General features: G+C 36.0%; 3 protein-coding genes and 1 pseudogene across 4 annotated transcripts; 2 read left to right on the top strand and 2 right to left on the bottom strand.

Annotated features, from left to right (window-relative positions):
* Positions 1 to 6: 6 nt before the first annotated feature.
* LOC119632009 lies at positions 7 to 1,404 on the top strand. Its single transcript, XM_038024678.1, has 4 exons — positions 7 to 205; positions 345 to 929; positions 1,009 to 1,196; positions 1,264 to 1,404. Exons 1-4 carry the CDS (start codon positions 22 to 24, stop codon positions 1,402 to 1,404), a joined length of 1,098 nt encoding a protein of 365 aa, XP_037880606.1. The 5' UTR covers positions 7 to 21.
* A 28-nt stretch (positions 1,405 to 1,432) lies between these two features.
* Positions 1,433 to 6,103, bottom strand: LOC119632008 (insulin-degrading enzyme). 2 transcript variants are annotated; one of them, XM_038024675.1, is made up of 16 exons: positions 5,781 to 6,103; positions 5,569 to 5,730; positions 5,373 to 5,507; positions 4,807 to 5,306; positions 4,531 to 4,733; positions 4,387 to 4,472; positions 4,204 to 4,318; positions 3,972 to 4,109; positions 3,699 to 3,905; positions 3,272 to 3,622; positions 2,779 to 3,010; positions 2,499 to 2,705; positions 2,229 to 2,386; positions 2,014 to 2,148; positions 1,736 to 1,945; positions 1,433 to 1,675 (listed from the first exon to the last, which is right to left on the bottom strand). In XM_038024675.1, the coding sequence occupies exons 1-16, from the start codon at positions 5,861 to 5,863 to the stop codon at positions 1,463 to 1,465; spliced, it is 3,135 nt and encodes a 1,044-aa protein (XP_037880603.1). In that variant the 5' UTR covers positions 5,864 to 6,103; the 3' UTR covers positions 1,433 to 1,462. The 2 variants fall into 2 exon arrangements, with proteins under 2 accessions (XP_037880603.1, XP_037880605.1); XM_038024677.1 differs by having other exon boundaries at positions 1,434 to 1,675; positions 5,569 to 5,698; positions 5,781 to 5,870.
* Positions 6,104 to 6,208: 105 nt separating this feature from the next.
* LOC119632076 (tRNA selenocysteine 1-associated protein 1-like) lies at positions 6,209 to 7,253 on the top strand. The gene is given in 2 exon segments (XM_038024777.1): positions 6,209 to 6,808; positions 6,810 to 7,253. Coding segments are annotated over 2 exon segments (711 nt in total). The 5' UTR covers positions 6,209 to 6,292; the 3' UTR covers positions 7,005 to 7,253.
* A 97-nt stretch (positions 7,254 to 7,350) lies between these two features.
* LOC119632609 overlaps positions 7,351 to 19,827 on the bottom strand; it is a 43,203-nt pseudogene continuing 30,726 nt past the window's right edge.

Below are 19,827 nucleotides of genomic sequence, written 5' to 3'. Positions count from 1 at the left end.
TAGTAGATAAACGCTTACGAGATGAGTATTGCGAACAATAATAATCAAGTAAATTTACGTAAAGAATATACCTTAAGGAAACCGTCAATAAATTTATGGATATCTATGCTACTGATTGCTCATGCAGCTGCAGCTACAATGATAAAAACCGAAAATAAAGAACAGTCGGAGAATATGCAACACATCGTGACAGAATCAAATCAAAGTAAGCATTTATTGTTTATGGTACGCGGTATCTGCATCAATGTGTGCATGTTCAAAGAAAAAAAAAAAATATATATATATATGTATATATATATATAAAATCTATCGTAATTTTTAGCAAAATTTTCTTTATCGTTTAGTTATATTTAACGATACCGAGCACATTTCCCAAGCGGCTGAAATACAAAAAGCTGTTTGTACTGTAACTGCCGGTGAAGTAAGAGCCAGCGCGGAGGCTGTGACGACAAAAACATTGAAAGGAGTGTGTGGATCAGATGAAATGAAGCACGCGTTCAGTGATTTAAAGAATAAGCTATACCATGAACTCGAAGAGATCAAAAGAATATTGCGCTCATTGAGATATAAATGCGGTACGGAAATGGTTCTCAATCAAAATCAACAGAACAATAATATTGATAAAAATTTTGTAAAAATGACTACAACTTATAAACCTGAAAAATTTCAAACGATCGTTAGCGATTTAAAATCGAATGACATTAGCAATCGTATCAGTTCAAAACTGAAATCATTATCAAGTGAGGAGACCGTAACAGCCAAAGACCGGTTACTTAATAACTTAAAACAAATCAATAAGGCAGGCTTACCAGATCAGATCAGCGGTGATCTTAGAGTGTTCACCTACCATTGGAAAATTGAAATGTTCACAAAACGTCTAGAGAACCAAAATAGCGCCATTATGGATAGTCCAACATTTACAGTTGCAGGTGTGATCGATCAATTATTTTTATACGATTTAATATTAATAATAAAAAAATTTTAAATTTTATGCATCGATCGTTTCAGGAAGAGCATTATGTATACGAGCTCATTTTCATCATTTACATCGCGATTTTCTATATTTGCAATTAATTGAACCTAAATCCACTCTATCATCTACAAGCAGCATTACTTTAGATATGGGGAATATTTTTAAAGAGATTGCAAATGAAAATAATTTAAATTTCAAGCATAGAATATCTGTATTAGATCAGGTGTGTTCAACTGCACGCTTTCTTATGTAACAAGATAATAATAATAATGATGATGAATAATTTTCAGAATCATCAAGGATCCAAAGATCTTGTTTCGCAAGAATATAGCAATTTAGAAGCTGGATTTTTAATACCAAATACTGCTCTGCTGGAGAGTCCTTACCTGAAACATGATACATTGTTGATACAAATTTTTTTGTATTTATAATAAAGCATAATTTTCAAAATATAATTTATTGGCATTCTAAATTATTGCAAATAATTTTTTACAATTTACTTCGAGCACCCTTCGCTTGTATATTCAGATAAGGTGATGCGAGCGGATATAACTCTTTCGACGATTTGAAAGCAACAAAATCTGTAATCTTTTGGTGATGCCTGTCTAGCCATTCGTCACAATTTTCTGCTGCATCGTATTGCGTTGATAAAATGTGTACAACGAGCACACGCCTTTCGGGACTATTGCACCCTATAAACGACTTTTAAAATAATAAATAAATTATTTTAATTTATCCATTTTTGTAATCTATCAAGCTTACTTTGTAGCATTCTATTAGTTCTGGCTTAGTAATTTTACGCAAAAGAGCGACTTCCGCCTCGCTCCGATCGAAATGATATTGAGCTAAAGCGATTTCATTGTAGAATTGATTAAATTGATTGTAAACGGTTTTCGGTTTTTCTAATTTCTTAACAGCCAAAGCTTCCTTATGACGTTCAAATTCTTCCGGAGGCATTTCTTCAATTGTTTGCTAAATGAGATCGAACGAAAATTTATAGTATCTGCAAGCAAGCTAACGCCAATAAATTTTCGCATTACCAAATAATTTTTTAAGAAATTCTCAATACGATCCTCTACAAAGGATGGATGTTTCGACGATTGAACAATAATACGAAAACCATTAACTCCATTCACCTTGCGCATACCACTAAAGACAATATAACCTAATTGCTCCTTTATTTTATGAATAGAAACGAATAGAATAGAAAATATGAACGTAGTATAAAAATGCATAGTTAGTTAATATAATTTACCTTTGTACGTAAACAATCATAACAAGGTTCGGTTAAGATTTGAGCCATCAAATTGACCATAATGTTACTATGATCAGTTTGCGGTCCACATTGAAAATAAACTTGTGTACATGAACTTTTGTGAAATTCATTTTCCTTTTCAAACAAATAATTGTCGCCTAATAATATATAAAGTGCAATAGAATAATAATATAATCACTGATCGTATATAGTTTGAATTGAAATTAACTCAATTGTGAGGCACATATTTGGATAATGGTTATTACTAACCTGGACATAATTTATATTCACGTTTCGCTAACATTTGACGTGCCAGCAATGGTAAGATTTTTGCATTCGTCAACTCCAACTGTTCGTTCATTACGGCGGCAATCTCATGCGCCTGCTTTTTGTTAACATTGCCGTAGATAAAACATTCGGTATGGAGTCGTGAAAGAAACTGTTTGGCATAGCTAATTACGCGATCGAAAGTGACCACTTAAATCATATAAAAACGATAAGCGATTTACAAAACATCGACTTATATTATATTATTAAATGCATTGCTTACATTCCATAGCTTCTAAAAGTTCATTGTTCGCCCAAGCATTTTCGGTTAATAAAAGAGCCAAATAGTATATCGAGTGTTGATACGGTTGCTCGGCATAGAAATTTTTAAGAGAGCGAGCATATTCCTCCTTTAAAATATTGAAACGTTTCTCATCAGCTTGAAACTCAAATAAATGATAAAGAAGTTTTTTCAGAAGAGTCATTTGCTTATCATTGTAACCACGTATAGTAAACTGGAAAATAAACAAACAAAGAAGTTATTTACAAATATATATAAATCATATGCCTGAAATTCATTTTACGCAATTCTCAAAATTAGCAACGAGATATTTGAAATTTCGCAGAATTTCTGACTACAAGAAGGAAAGCAGCAAAACTTTACAAATTCTGCAGCATTTTTTTTGTATTTCATTTTTTTTTTTTTTTTTTTTTTTTTATAGTTTATCTTACGTAAAAAAATGTATGCGAAAAGAGATATAAAGCAAAAAGCACACCTCAATTCCATTTGATTTAGTAGCAACTTGGAGTTTCAAATCTGCCAATTCTGCGTCATATATATACTCGTTCAGTTGATCTTTTACTAAAGAGACCATTAAGTAATTTAGATTAAAGTTCAACGGATCTAAATAGGCAATCGGATTAGATAGATTGAAAGACATGCATGTTTTCGGCTTTAAGTAATAATCGTCCTGTTTATGCCAAACACGCAAAATGGGCGTATCCGCGATAATTATGGGATGCTTAGACAAATCACAATCGAACGGCACCAAATCAAAATTTTCGGGTATGAAAGCGTTCGGCAAAGATAGTGCCAAGTTTTCATTAAGCTCGCAATTTTCCCACTTCTGCATAAATAAAATTTTTAAAATTATTGTTAGCTTTAATAGCTTCCGATTATGTCTGATTATGTTGGATAAGTACCTTGATAGTCGCATCATTGATTTTGAGAGTTCCATACTTAGTTTGATAAAAGGGCTCAACAAGATCTGCATGTTTCTCGTAGCTTTGGCCCACTAAAACAATCCGACACTTAGATGGTATTAATTCATTTAGAAGTTTCGTTATAAGATCTGGCCTCCATTCGTTATTCAGAAAAGGTGCTGTCAACACTTCTTCTAAGGGGTAAATCTTTTATAAAAAAATTACATAAACAACAGTTTTTCATCCGCTTTAACTTAGCTTAAATAATTATACCTGCATGGAAGTCACTGCATTTGTCACAAGACTTTCGGGCTTCTCTTTTTCCTTAAATCTAAAATGCATTTCATTTAATTTAACGCATTCGTCAAATATCCATTTCTGTGGTCCCACTTCCCTTAACATTTTCAAATACTGTTATATAAAAATATTATTAAATTAGAAATATACATATATATATATATATATATATATATATATATATAAAAATATAAATAGTGTCTCTTACTTGAAATATTATATTAACAATGTCGTCTACATGATTTAAGCCCTCTTCTGTTAGATCAACATATATTTCAAAGAAACCAAAACCCTTTAAAGTGTTTTGATGGCCTGATAATAAACTACATTAGAGAGGAGAAGCAACCGAAAATGTTTGAAAATTGATATTGAATCAAGTACGCTGACTTACCCATTACACCAGCCTAACCTTCGTAATTCAGATAGAATACTACCTTTTCCTTCATGACCAAGCAAATGCGATAAATAGCCATCGGGCTGTAAAAACGTTGCAAATATTACTTAAAGCATATTTTTCTTAAATTAATTGACAAACCGCTGACTTGTAAAACTCGGCTAAATCATCTGTTGTGAAGCAAATTGTTAGTGAACGCAAATCTTTTACAGGTACAATGAAAACCTTTTGTCCGTATCGTTCTTCATCAAACGGTTGTGGTGGCCATTTTGGAACATCTACGTTTTTATTCTCAATTTCTGAGAACTTTTCGATAATCATCAACTCTAATTCATTTAAGGGCTCTAAAAAACGAGAAAAACAATGACGAGCATAACAATCTTATACACACTTATTTATTATATATTAAAAATTAACCTTTTCCCAGGACTGCCAGGCTCATAATATTTGCCGAATACCATTTCTTATGGAAGCTTAAAAGTTCTTTGCGAACGTCTATGTTTTGGGACTTAGGGATATCGTATAGTGTTGTCTTATTACCACTGCCAAATTTTTTGTAAGCGTGTCCGCATTTAGCTAGATGTCTTTGAACTTGTTTAATACGCCAAACATCGTTTGATAGATTTTTCTCATGCTCTGAATTAACAGCATTAATCTCACGTTCCGTAGCACTTGGCGTGAAGAGTGGAGCAATAAAAAACTGAGCAAAACGATCTAGAGCACCTTCTAATTTATCAGGGGCTACGTAAAAATGGTATTTTGTCATCAAGGGATACGTGGAAGCATTACTACTACCGCCGCTCTGTGAGAGATAATTGGTGTAACCGTTCTCGTGTGGATATTTCTCTGTTCCCAAAAAGAGCATGTGCTCGCAAAAGTGAGCTAAGCCAGGTAAATCATCAGGATCGGACATATGTCTAAGAGAGCATATATTTAAAGGAATGACTCATTGTTTTATTGCAACATTCTTTAAGATCACTTACCCGATTTGAACAGCCAATGCCGCGGCAGAAACATCTGTTTTTGGATCACTAATTAGTAACACTTTCAGACCGTTTTCTAATTGCAGCCCTCGATAATCACGAGTATCTTCTTCAGATTTTTCAATATTGTTTACTCTGCCCGTGTTAATTAGTCAAGTCAGCAATTTTGTACGCAATTATTAAATTCATTGCTCACCTAATAATTGTATCCATATCCTGAAGTTTTTTAACCGTCATCTTGCTGTCTGTGTGTTCTGCTTGATCCAAATCTAGCGACTTTGAACTCATTTCGTGAATGTTTCTGGTATCAATTTGACTACTGCGATCTATTACCACTTGAAATTTATATAAACTTCCCCTACATATACGTTATAAGCTTTCAAACTACTGTGACCTTAATGTACTTACCAGATATTCGTTATAGAAAATATAGAACGTTTTTGGAGTTTACCAAAACGTAATGCTGATGACAATATTTGCCTAACAAACATGTGTGTAACTGTGTTCGGTTTGACGAACGTTACGTGTATTCTATGTAAGTAATGAAGTCAGCAATGTTCTTACGGGTATTTATGTTTTTAATGCCAAAACAGCGCAAACGACAAAAATTTTTCACGGAAATTTTGTGCTTTATTCCATAGATTATAAAAGAACAATTTTTTTTACTTAGACAACAGCGTTGCAATTTTGATTATATTATTTCTCAAAAGTCGAAAGATGTTTGCCAATATTTACATTACAAGTAATAATGTTGTTGAAAGCTTGTTATTGCTTCATTTCTATTTAAATACGAGAGTACACGAAATTGCAACTCTGTAATTTCTTTTTTCGTTAAAGGTGGCAGATAGTAAACTTCGTTTAATTAGTGTTTGGAATAGAAAATTTTCTTAGAGCAAGGAGTTTTTAAGAATTAAAAAGATATGAGTTCCTCTGTGCATTGCCAACTATGGATGGGGAGCTTGGAACCATACATGACTGAGAATTTCATCATAGCAGCCTTTCGAAAAATGGGCGAAGATCCTACCACGATACGTCTGATGCGCAATAAATAGACTGGTGAACCCGCAGGTTATTGTTTCGTTAATTTTGTCACTGATGAGCAAGCCATGGATGCTTTGCATAAACTGAATGGAAAACCTACACCAGGGACAAATCCTATCGTAAGATTTCGTTTGAATAGTGCCAGCAATTCTTATAAATTGCCAGGGGATGAACGTGAGTTTAGTGTTTGGATTGGTGACTTAAGTTCAGATGTGGCCGACTATCAGCTGTACAAGGTTTTCTCATCAAAGTGTACATCAATTAAAACAGCCAAAGTTATTCTAGACAGTTATGGATTCTCTAAAGGTTACGGTTTTGTGCGTTTTGGCATCGAGGATGAGCAGAAATCAGCTTTATATGATATGAATGGATGTATTGGGTTGGGTACGAAACCTTATTAAGATTTGCAACGCTGTGCCTAAACCAAAGAGTGAATTACCTACCCCTTATCCAGGAGTAGGTATACAATATCGACGTATTGTACACTTTAAAGATGAGTACATCGATCGAACCTCTGGAAGCAGCTCATTTGGCTGGGCGCGAACCAGTCACAGGACGTGCGGTAGCCAAAGGCATTGGTGGTGGCATTAAACAAAAGTATCATTGGATTAAGTGAGTAAGAAACGGTCCAACGGAAAGAGCTCCTCAAGAAGAGCGGGTAATCCAGATTATGGATGGTGGTTGTAGAACTGCTAAATTCGCAGCGTAGTCGTGAACTTGGCAACCGGCCGCGTTCCGGTCTGTGGCAACGAAAAGACGGTCGTTTTGGACGCAAAATATGTAAATTGCCGCTTATGTCTGCCATACCACCTTCGTCTCGGAAGGACGCATAGCCCATTACACTGATATTAGCTTTGTGAATGTATTAACATCCCATTTCGTTTATTATCCACTTTCAATAAAGTTAAAAATAAATAAAAATGATTATAAAAACAATTTATTTGCGTGATTTTTTCATGGAGAAGCCTTGACCATGGAAACTTTCTTCAGTCTCAATTACATTGGTATCGTTCTCGGCTATTTGATCACTAATTGCCTTAATTGAGTGATCGAACCTTAAAAGACCGAATTTATAATCGTAATCTGGAACGCCGCGAGTCAAAACCTACAAAAAGATGTTAGGTATTTTTGATATATGAAATGTGTTAGGTATTTTTGATATATACTTACCCTTTTAACTACTGGTGCATCTAATGGATTTTCCTTTTTCTTTTTGCCATCCAGACGTATTCCCGAGCCTTTAAAAGTTTCCACCATTTCTTCCATAATATGATCTTGTGGCGCTTCGTCTCGTATATTCTCTTTCAGTTGCTCAGATGTACCTTTCTAACCCACAGGAGCCTCAAATTCCACATTCATGTCGCATTCTATTATGCTAACTGCATTACCTGGTTTTGTTTCCAAAACACACAATTCATAAACTTTTTTGTTATATTTGATAGCGATGACATCGCCAGTAGAACTTCCAGAACAGCTTTCGGATTAGTGATGTCCAAAAAATTCATTACTGTGTGGTTGAAATTTGGAGAATTTCGCTACTGGCAGCGAGACACTTTCAATTGTAAGTATACCACCCTCTTCTAACAATAGGTTATCCGTCATCCTTCATCGGCCACGAATTCCAAAACCCCAGCGTGTGAATGCCGACCTTTTTTTATTGTTTTTTCGATTTGAATAACATTGGGTACTCAACGTTTAAGCGAGTTAATGTATCCAAAGCCGAAGGAGGCATAATTACTGCAACGTATTTTAAAAGCGTTCTCATACAATCTAAGTCTCTTATTTTTCTTCAGACTTACTTTTACCACCATTCTCTACATCTTCCCGCTCGTTACCTGGTAACATGGATACTGAAAAACATTTGTAAGACGCCTGGAAGGTTCGGCCTGTCTCCGAGGACATCATATTGAAACCACTAAATTGAAACTAACTGTTTAGTGTTTTGGAAAATACGAGAACTGAACTTATTTAATTTTACGAGCAAGCGTAAAAGTAGACCGCCATAATTTTTTTTTTTTATTATCAAATTAAACAAAACAGTAGCTAAATATTCTGCTATTTACAGAGCGAACGTAATACTCTATGCTATTTACAGAGCGAACGTAATACTCTATGCTAATTTACAGTATAGAAAACGAAAAAAAACGGAAAGATTATTCTTTGATTAGACTTAATAAAACATATATAAACATATTTCGTCATCAAAAAGAAGATAAAACTAAAAAGAAATTCTAAGAGGACGTATAAGCAATCTCAATTATTACATTAATATAATATATACACCTAAAGGTAGGCAAGCAAAGCCAACGTTAAATTCTCGGCTATTTGCAGAAAAAACGTAATACCCTATGCTAACTTACAGAAAAAACGTAATACTCTATGCTAATTGGAAACCCGTCGGCAAAAGTCCCCCAAATTTATATTTTTTATTAGCGTGGTTATGACAGATTTATGGAAGGTATTAATTAGCATGGTTATGACAGGTTGGTGGAAGGTATTTTGATCATAATTTATGCAAGTGTGGTACGATTGATTTTTAGAAGCTAATTTTTTTATGCGAAATTCAAAGCAAATTTATATCAATGGCAATTAGCAAGACATCTAATAAGCAATCCAATATAAGCATTGAAATTAAGCCAAAGTCAAACCCAAAATTATTGAATAAAATTTAAAAAAAATCTGTTAAATAAAATTATAGTTATCGAAAATGATTTGCATCTAATGAATTCTTGAAGTTAATCGAACATAGCTTTCGTTTTTGTGTCCAAAAAGTAAGGGCAACTTGACTTTGAGTTCTCTTTTCACAATTCTGGCGAATATGTTCACGCAAAAGACGCATAACACTTAAATAATATTCCCAGCTAACAGTTTGGCCATGCTGTTAACATCACCTTGATTTTTGAATGATTCCGATGCAATTTTTTCAGTATTGGCCTAACTTTTGCACAATATTCGTTCGATCGATCGGTGTTTCCGTGTCGTTTGCGTAGATTCAAGTGTCATCTCCCATAATAATGCGTTTCATGATCGATTTCTTGCAATCATTTTTCGATCGGTAGCGATTCCACAAAAGTGATGCGTCAAAATGGCCCATAAAGGTAGAAGTAAGTATGTGTCAGCGGTGTAGCGCAAACTAGAACAAGTGGAGAAAAACTAATTACTTAGAGATGTTAAAGGCCTTTTCAATCGTGCTTTGTAATCGCTTCTTTGCTTTTTTTTTTTTAAGCTTCCGAGATCGAAAAGTTCAATGCAGTTTATCTGCTGCTCTTTATTTACTCTGCGCTTCGCAGCTAACTGATGAAGGGTATAAAAGTTTGTCCTCTCATATCTCGCGAGAGCTGAGCTAAATAATAAGGCCGACCCAGCCGAAGCATTCTGACTGTTTCACTTCGCCAGGCAAATGAGATTACTCGCAGGTACTAATATACGGCAGAACTTTTCTACCAACCTATTATATGATTACTATTGCTATTGCTATTTGATTTATCGTTTACGTCTTCTTCCTGTGCTTAAGCTCTACGTTTTTATAAAGTCTGTCCATACCAATATATAACCATAACCTTGATATTTTGCTCACATAGAAGAGAAGCGCGATTACATCGTAAACTCAAACAAAATCAATTCATTTCACTGTCTTGGCCATAATGAACTTGGCTAACTAAAACAAGAGCAGTGCAAAAGTAGTGGGAAAACAATATGTGCGACATTGGTCGACTCTTGATGTCCTCGTCGCTTAATACGATTATACACAATAGCCAAATATGATTAAATGTGCTGCAGATATCCCTTACTAAGGTAAGCGAGTATATTGAAGTGAATATAGTGAGTGAGGTTTTGTGATAGTCTTAGCGACGTTAAAATTTTACTGAACTCAAGTGACCGCCGAAAGAATCAACGATCAATCTCCTTGACTTGGCCAATTCCAATGATTCCAACAATGAAAACAATCGAAATCAATTACAGTGTCCACGTGTACCTTTTCGAGTGTTAGCGTTACAAATCGATTGATTTCCCTAAGGCAGGCTAATATAAGTTACAACAATTGAAACTATGTGCACAGATGTCAACTAAGAATCTATTTCTATATTGCATATATATGTATGCATAAACAAACAAACATACATGCGTACATATATTTAGAAAGAGAAGACCTTATCTGCACTCGCCCTAAGTAAATAAACCGAATATATACAATTACATATATACAAGGGTATACATATATATATATATATACAAGTACATATATACAAGTGTATGTGCACAAGTGCAAGTGTATACATATGTATATGTATATACATGTTTATATTCGCTTAATATCGTTTGCGTAACCTGTGACAATCAGAATGGATTAGAGCACTGCTTAGCGTCACATGCACGTATGTGTAAGTGTGCGCACGACATGTGTATGTCTGCGCTGGCAGCGTTGTTGGTAAGCAAAAATCGAATCATGATTTTATTTCATTTTCTTTTTTTTAATGCAGTGACTGTCATTGTGTTTTCCGAGCGAAAATTTCAATAATACATAAGAGTGAAAAAACTTGTAATAAAATTTTCAAGGTCATTATCGTATCGTACTGTTTGAAAGGAAAAATTCTAAAGTTTCCAAGTCGAAATGACAAGGCCATCTGAGTTGCATTTTCCCTTTCACATGTGTGCGTTGACAAGTTGAAATTATGTCAAGTTTAAGGTTTTCCTTTTCGAATATGAATGCGGAGGGTTGCTGACAAAGGTTACTTAGAGGACGAATTGAAAATATCACAAAAAGGGAATCGCTTTTGTTCCTCACTATTTAAATTGTCGTTGATATTATTAACGATTATGGTGATGCAGTGGCATGTTCATAAAGAAGGCAACGGTTACCCCTTTGAATTGCCATTGGACTTATCTCATTAACTATGTTAAAACGATAAGTGTTGCTTTTAATTCTTTGTTTATGTAAATGTGCGCGGAATAAATTCAATCTGATTACATCTCTTTCCAACATGTTATTCTTGGAAACAGCTCTCTTCACTTAACCTTCACAATTGCTTGCTTAACAAGAAGTAGTAGGAAATACATACACACATATTTGTCCCTTGGCTAATGAGAAACAACATTTTAATTACGAATGATGTACATATGACATTACATTCCAGTATCATATTTTTAAATAATCAGCATAATCGCCAGCATCTCGAGTCGCTCCAGCACGATGACTGCACTCTAGTTTCGTCATAAGTGTCAGTTGGCGGAATCGTAATTCACTGATTCGCTGATTGCAGCTCATGTCTGCCCTATATGAGCTTGTGAGATGCGTCAATATGCCGCTTAAGATGAAATTTTCCAGCACTCTCGGCCCAGTTAAGCAGTAGTTGCGAGAACACTAAGCCAATATATAAAATTTGGTAAATCTCTGGTAAAATTTTCTCACATAATTATTCGCTTCGCACATTTTTAATAGGATTTATATTTCGACTCTGCGCTTGTGTATCGAAGACACGTCCAGGAGCGCTTATTGTAAGCATTACACTACGATACACGGTACACAGTACAGAAATCTTCATCAAGAGCAGGTTTTTCCATGCAAAGGGGACTAACTTCCTTTCAAAATATAAGACCCAGTTGCCGGCCCATCACTGTGCTTTACTCTTACCATCATATATTTGACAAGAAGCGCTACTTTCCACTTTCTCCCTACTGACGGTGTATCGCTTGTCATTTGAACTCAAAAGGTTATCAACGATAAGCGAACCCTTTCGTTGGTGGTCCTTGGAGAATCGCGGCCTTTCTTTGCTTTAATTTAATAAACAATGAAAAATTTTGAAATTTCTTTATGCCATTTAATGTGCTGACCGGCCGTCCGTCTGATGTCTGTTTATGTATTTTTGCATTCAACCTAAGGGTCATTGGAGACATTTTGATAAAATTTGATATACTCACGTGCTTTGACGCGCGGACAAACCCTTTAGGCAGTGATTTCGATCGGTCCACTTTTCCGACCACTAATCATGTAAAGCCTTATCTTGAAAAGTCGATATATAGATAGTTGTTGGATATAGGTGTGTGGTATTTAATCGTGGACCGTGCCTTAAAATAAAAAAGGAATAAAAATTTGGCTATTTTTTCTACTGCTCATAAGCTATAGCAGAAAAAGGCTGGGCGTGAAAGAATCGGACTCTTTCACCCAATATTTATCAGTCTCAAATTCCGAATTGATTTGGGCACATTTGTCTGTCCACTAACTATGTGAGTCTGTCTGTACGTCCGTCGCGCAATAATGTCCGTCCATCCAAGGAAGTAGAGAATGTGTTAGGTGCCACGACATCGTACACACAATTGTGAATTTACAAGAAAATGTTGTTTACCAACAATAAATGAAACTTTTGCTGCTGCATTTTTTTAATTTTTTCTCATAAATTTTTAGAGTTCATGTTACAACATGTATGATGCGTATACGTGCCATAGTTGAAAAAAAAAGAAATGATTAAAGTCTTAAAGTGTTAAGAGATATCTCCCGTCTCTCGTTCGCCGACGATGCACACAGAAATATCATTTAGTTCAATTTTTTTGTCACACTTAAGGGACGTGTGTTTTCGTGTTTATAACAACACGTTGTTCGTTTTCGGCAACTGCAATATGTGCCTTTTGTTTAGGTTAACAAAGTAACGCGAAAATAAGCGGATAAAGTAATAAAGTAATAAAAACTTATTTTTTTTTTACTGCACACGACATTCGCATACAAAGCAGAAAAAAGTTGTTTGTGAAATTGCATGCGATTGTTGCGCGTTATTCTTTTTTGTTTTCTACTGCTTTGGCCAATATCTCTGACACAGGTGCAATAGACTACGTAGTGCTCGGTCTTACAAAGTATATGTAAACTTTGGCAATTCATGTATGAATGTCAGATCATCCTCTCTATCCCCCGGCAACCAGTGTCGACGTTTAGATTGCAAGTCATTTAACTTAGACTATCCCTTAACCACTTGATAACTTCGCATTTAAGTTACCGTTAAACATATATGCCGTCGGACATACATATCTTATTTTTTTTGCCGTTCTACATACTTGCACGTCCAAAGCAAACATGCGCAAAAACGTTAGCTTTTAGTTCTGGTCCCTCCACTACCTACGATCCTTCCTTATCGCTAACACACGGTCACATACTATATGCAAGAGTGCCAGATTATATATATTAGTTTGGGGAAAAAGAAATCCATTATTTTTATATGAACTTCAGGATTTTTTTAACATGCTTCGGATTGTCCGATTTGGGTCAAATATGCACCGTTTTGTTGTATGATTTGTTGCCATTTTAAAGGTAACTTCAAAATGCCTCTCTCAGAGAAGTCCTGGTCTCTATTTGCAAAAAACTCTAGTAGTCGATTTTCACAATCCTCCCTAGATTCCAATTTTTTATCATTAAAGAAATTTTGCAATGCAAGAAAAAGATGATAATCGCTTGGTGCCAAGTCCGGACTGTATGGCGGATGCATTAAAACTTCCCAACCAAGCTCCCGAAGTTTCTGGCGAGTCACTGTAGATGTGTGTGGCCTAGCGTTGTCCTGGTGGAACACGACACCTCTCCTGTTGGCCAATTCTGGCCGTTTCTGGTCATTCGCTATCTTCAAACGGTCAAGTTGTTGACAGTAGAGATCAGAATTTAGCGTTTGGCCATATGGAAGCAACTCATAATAAATAATCCCCTTCCAGTCCCACCAAAAGCATAGCAAAACCTTCCTGGCCGTTTGAAGTGCTTCACCACTCTTTGACCACGATCGTTTTCGCACAGGGTTATCGTATGTGATCCATTTCTCATCTCCGGTCACCATCCGTTTAAGAAATGGGTCTATCTCATTCCGTTTGGCCAAGGCTTCGCAGATGGAAATTCGATCCATCATGTTTTTTTCTGTTAATTGGTGTGGCACCCAAACATCGAGCTTCTTTTTGAATCCAGCTTTGTGTAAATGGTTTAAAACTGTTTTATGGTCGATTTCTAGCTCCTGGGCGATGTTACGACTGCTAACATGAGAAGAACAAGAATTTTTTTTACTGCGAAATGTCACCTTTCCAACGAGCATAAATCTGAAATTGTTTGATCGGTACTTTACGAAAAATCTATCAGTGCAGCCATCTACCGAAAAAATAATGGATTTCTTTTTCCCCAAACTAATATGTAAGAAAAGATGAATAAAAGAATTATATTCGGATACAATTTTGATACTCGATTCCGACACTGTACGATAATTGATATTGCTTCGCTTCTCAATTTCCTTTGTCCCGTGAGTAAGTTGGGGCCATCTTTAATGCTAAGTTGATTGCAACGGCTACCAATATGCCAAATTTGAGGAAAATAGTTTCATTTTTTCGATCAGAAGGGTTTTTCAAACAAATTTTGCAGTCAGATAAACGGACATCCTTAAGTCGATTTACATTTTGATACGTATCAAGAATAAATATGCTCTTGATATTGTAAATTTTTCGATGAACTACGCGCACACTCATCCTTCGTTGGCGTTGATGTAAGAGAAAATATCTGAGCCTATATACAATTTTACATGGACCGAACGAGTTTATAATTTCCAATGCGTATTTCATTAGCATACGATATATGGATTACTATATAGGGTGCATATCTCGCATGGTATACAACGAGCTATTGCATGAAGTAGAACGACATCTAACATGAAGTAGAATGATTGGAATGACTTGCTATTGAAGGATTTCAGTTACTAAGGGACTCCATGGAATTCAATATATTTTCAAAGTGTATTGTATCGCAATCCAGGCAGCGAACCTTAATTAGTGTCCCTTTGTTAATTAGTAATCGATTGCAATATTAAATTATTGACAACATTTTACATTGCCACAAATCTTATAGCATATCTAGGTGGACTCTATATTTTCATTTATAAAAGCAAGTAAGAACACTACAGTAAGGCATGACCTGCCATTAAATGCCTCACACCATCCTATGATTATCGATAGATCGGGTTTTTTCAAAAAAAGGTACAAGTCCTACACGAACCATTTCGAAAAGGTCACGCCCTTGAGCGAAAATATGCCATGAACATTTTTCATAGATGAACATATCGACAACAAGAGAGATAGATAGACGGACAAGCTTAAATTTAATCGCTTTGCACAATAAAAAATGGGTTTATATCAACTATCTCTGTGTGCCGCATACATCCAAATTCATGTATGCTTGTATTACAAGTGTACCACGGTAGCATGTATAAATGGATATAAGATATAAATGGACTAACGCGAAGCTCTGCATCGGATAAGATGAGTGGTTGCATTTCACCTTTATATGGGGAACTCGCAATTTATTGCATTCGCTTGTAGACTCTCTGTAACTGAGAGTGAATGATGAATTCGTCAACAGTTATCCTACATTTGCATCTCAATTCTACGAACTGATATATCATATATGATATATAATGTTACATATATATATATATATATATATACATTTTTTTTTTTTTGTTTTGCTCTGTGAGCTGGAGGTAGAAAATCTTCGAAAGATACTGCTGGGTCTTAGTAGCAGCATGCACGATTCGCCATCCCTGGCGCATACGTACTAAAAACTACCCCCCACACAAACTTCGTCTACCACTCTCCCCCGTGGGACCACCGTTAGGTATTACTTCGCGGGGGCTGGTTGTCGCTAGCACGCTCCTGATGGTGGGACCTCAGTGGAATGCACTATCGGCTTCCACTCCCTCTGCTCTCCACCCGTTGTCTCTCCAATCGCCGCAACTCCACGAGAGTATTCCTAGCGAATGCGTCTACGGCGTTCCAGGCTGCTGCACTGCCAACCGTTGCGCTTGTTATCCCGTTAGGTGGCACTTGAGGCCGCCCATTCTCGAACCTGCTGCAGTAGAACATTACGTGTTCTGCGTCCTCCTCCATATCCTCGCATACCGGGCAGTTAGGCGAACTGTCGTGCCCGAATCTGTGTAGATATTTCCGGAAACAGCCATGGCCAGTCAGAAGCTGGGTTAAGTAATAGTTTACTTCTCCATGCCGTCTGTCAACCCAACGTCTTATGCTAGGGATAAGAACGAACGTCCATCTTCCTTTGGTCGTTCTTTCCCACCTCGATTGCCAAATCCTTAGCGAGACCATCCGTTCCTCGCCCCTTATAACTAGCGAGGAGAGATCGTTGACGCGACGCCGTTGGTAGATGCGGCTCATCTCATCGGCCAGGATGTCGACTGGCAGATTGCCAGCTAGCACTAGCGCCGTCTCCTCCGACACGGTTCGGAATGCGCAAATCTGCCTCAGGGCGCTGAGGCGATATATCGCCGCCAATTTTCGGAGTGCCGCCTTTACAGTCAATGCACCCGCCCATACTGGGCTCGCATACATAATGATTGACGTCACCACAGTGGCTATGACCTTTCTTCTAGCTGCTTTCAGACCTGCTGTGTGAAAATAAATTGTCTCAGATATCTTGTACACGATTTGACGCTTGATATAGCGAGAAGAAAGTAGACGAAGAAAGAGTTTATAATAACTTGCAGCATAAAAGATGCAATAAATTGCAAGCTACATAACGTTGCATAACATCAGATTAATCGAACGTGATCTTTTAGGATTTTGAAGTTCTTGTTCATTCATGTTTTCAACATTTGTAGCCTTGAAGCATATTTCCGCTTGAACGATGATGAATGTCGATATGAATGCCGCCCCATGGTTGATACACGGAAGTCGCTTGATGAACTAGAATCTCATTTGTTCAATTTATTTCCGATTGCTAATAATCATAAACTTTAATATAACCCAAGCAACTAAATTTAATATATATTTCATTTATGTTCATTACTCTTTATACACATGAAAAGCAATTAGTCAAAAAGCAGTTATCGAAACGATGCCATAATTCAAGCTGTTACTTTTTCCCCTTTTACTTAACCGGCAAAATGCAAGTTTAAGTCTATATAAAAATACATATGTTTGTATATATATATATATATATATATGTATGTGTATAAAAACTAGAGATACCCTATATATGTATACAATCGTTGAACTTTAGAAAGTAAGCGACCGCAATTAATAATGTCTCGGAGGAAAAATGTTTCCTGTCCGCATACAGACACATTGCATTCGCCGAGTAAGCATTGCTACAATTTCCTGCTTACTAAAATGAACCAAGCAGTTAATACGTTTCCCCACAAAGCGCACAAGTATATCAAAGGCAAAGATTAGCAAACATAATAGAACAGAAGTACATTGTTTCGTTGTAAAGAATGCACAAATGTACGAAAACTTATTTGCAGATCAAAAACTCTCTAATATTGTTACTGAATCGGTTGGCAGGATTATAAGCTTATTTAAACAATTTATAGCATGACATGGTGAACATTTATTTAAGCTGCAAGACATGTACTTAAATTGATATCATGTTTACACATTTACAGGCCGTTCAGGCCGGCTCAAGTAAACCCATTTCAAAACGATTCGTAATACGCTAGTGGTAAAATGTTTTTTATTGCGCCTATATCGCTCGTCACCCTATTTAGCAATTTTCTTATATTTAATTGTTACTCGGTTCATTTGGCTTAGGAAAAATGCTTTTCAAGATATGAACTTATTGAGATCATTGGGCGGTAAATAGTCTAGAGAAGTAACTCTGCATGAAAAATTAATTGATTTACCGAGAAACTATATTCTAAAGATGGTAAAATCAAATACAGATTCAAGACACTTTACTTGCGCTTACGCCGTTATCGACTGCCAGGAAGATTTAAGAACAAGTCGCAGGTGAAAAGCGATTAGCACGAACATGTCACAACGAAAGTATTGGTCACTCGGGTGTGAAAATAAATTCAAATTTAACTAGCAAACGCACCTATCATTTCTGTTAACAGAGATCTGTTCAATAATTACAGTTGAGATATAGTTGGATTTGAAAGCCTGCTCCATCCATATTAAAAAAAAAAGGGAAATATTTTTGTGGACATTTCATAAGTCTATATGAAAACACCTTTCAACTAAACTAAACAAATTCAAATTCTGCCTGTGGGAGCTACATTTAACAATTTTTGGAAATTTGCTATGTTAGTGAAAAATGGGTATGGAAGATCACCCGAATCTGAGAATCTGGTGCGGCGAAACTATAAAATATCACCTATATTCACCTATAACATCTGACTCTATATAAAAACGTGTGTTCAATGGAAAAAAAATTTCGAATTTTTGTTTCGGGAACTATTTTTAATGATCTTTTGAAATTTGGTATGTTAGCGAAAAATGAATATAATTGTGTGTGTGTGTGTGTTGCCGTTTTTGCTAAAATTTTTATAGGGCAACGTCAAAACATCAAAATTTCAATTAGCTTTTTCAGCAGCTCATTCTCTACCTCATTCTCTACGTTATTCTTTGCGTGATTGTCTACTTCATTCTCTACGTGGCAGCCTACGTAATTCCCTACACCAATTGTCTAACATAGCAAATTTCAAATAATTGTTTAATATAGTTCCCATAAGCAGAATTTGAATTTGGTTAGTTTCGGGTCAAGGAAGAATGCTATCGGAAATGATTCCGATCAGATCACTTATTCAACCATATCCCATATAAAATATTATTTTACAATATCGTCGTCGTTATACGAATAACAGTGGAGTAGTGTAAGGCCGCGGTCTACTATGATTTTTTTTACTTGTTTACTCGTTTTAGGTATGTTCTGACCTCTACGGACTAACGTTTCGCTTCAAATTAGAACTTTTTTTCTTAAAGAACTGACCAAGCCTTATTGAAGAGCAACGGCGACGTCAATTGCTAGTATTTGTGTTAAATAAAAACTATTAAGTAGGCGGTAATTCAATGATGGATAGGAAACACTGAAACATGAAAAACGTTCGTGGAGTGTTTTGTCAAAAATTTAATTCGATTTCATTTTAATCTTAAACAAACTTCATTTAATCAAAATGTACTATTTTGCTCGATAACTTTCCGTCATTTTTCTAGTAAAACAATTGCTCTAAACAGAGTATCTGCGGAAGACGAGGTCAGTCGAATCAAAGGAGACCGGAACGAGCGCATTTAAATTGACTAAAAACGTTGTTTGAGATCGAGTGGTATGGAAAATTATGGATGTGCCTCAAGTCCTTCTGCACACACAAATCATATACAGAACGCTGCTGACGTAGAAATTGAAACCACGAAAAATCAGAACGCATTCATTACTGCGGAGCATTAAATTTCTGCAGTCAAGGTGAAACTTGGAGAGCGGGCTCACTGCGATTGTCATTAATCTAACGGGCTTTGGCCCGTTTCCGGCATATCGAACATATCGCACTTTGAAGGCAACTGTACAATAGTAACGCCTCATATATCTGATCTTGACAGTACAGTACCAAGTACGGTGATTTATGGATTGACAGCGGAACAGAGTCTCTCATTGCGAACACTCTGCCACATCAGT

This window comes from Glossina fuscipes, unplaced genomic scaffold, assembly GCF_014805625.2.
Source record: "Glossina fuscipes isolate IAEA_lab_2018 unplaced genomic scaffold, Yale_Gfus_2 1, whole genome shotgun sequence".
NCBI lineage: Eukaryota > Metazoa > Arthropoda > Insecta > Diptera > Glossinidae > Glossina > Glossina fuscipes.
The sequence above is the reverse complement of the archived record's forward strand: the minus strand, read 5'-3'. Positions and strand labels throughout refer to the sequence as shown.

Bases quoted from the DNA above. Each gene is read 5' to 3' on its own strand.
- LOC119632009 (XM_038024678.1), top strand. From the start codon at position 22: ATGAGTATTGCGAACAATAATAATCAAGTAAATTTACGTAAAGAATAT. The intron at 930-1,008 runs GTGTGATCGATC...CGATCGTTTCAG, and splicing joins TCCAACATTTACAGTTGCAG to GAAGAGCATTATGTATACGA. The intron at 1,197-1,263 runs GTGTGTTCAACT...AATAATTTTCAG, and splicing joins GAATATCTGTATTAGATCAG to AATCATCAAGGATCCAAAGA.
- LOC119632008 (XM_038024675.1), bottom strand. From the start codon at position 5,863: ATGTTTGTTAGGCAAATATTGTCATCAGCATTACGTTTTGGTAAACTC. The intron at 5,307-5,372 runs GTAAGTGATCTT...ATGCTCTCTTAG, and splicing joins GCATTGGCTGTTCAAATCGG to ACATATGTCCGATCCTGATG. The intron at 1,946-2,013 runs GTAATGCGAAAA...GATCTCATTTAG, and splicing joins ATTTCTTAAAAAATTATTTG to CAAACAATTGAAGAAATGCC.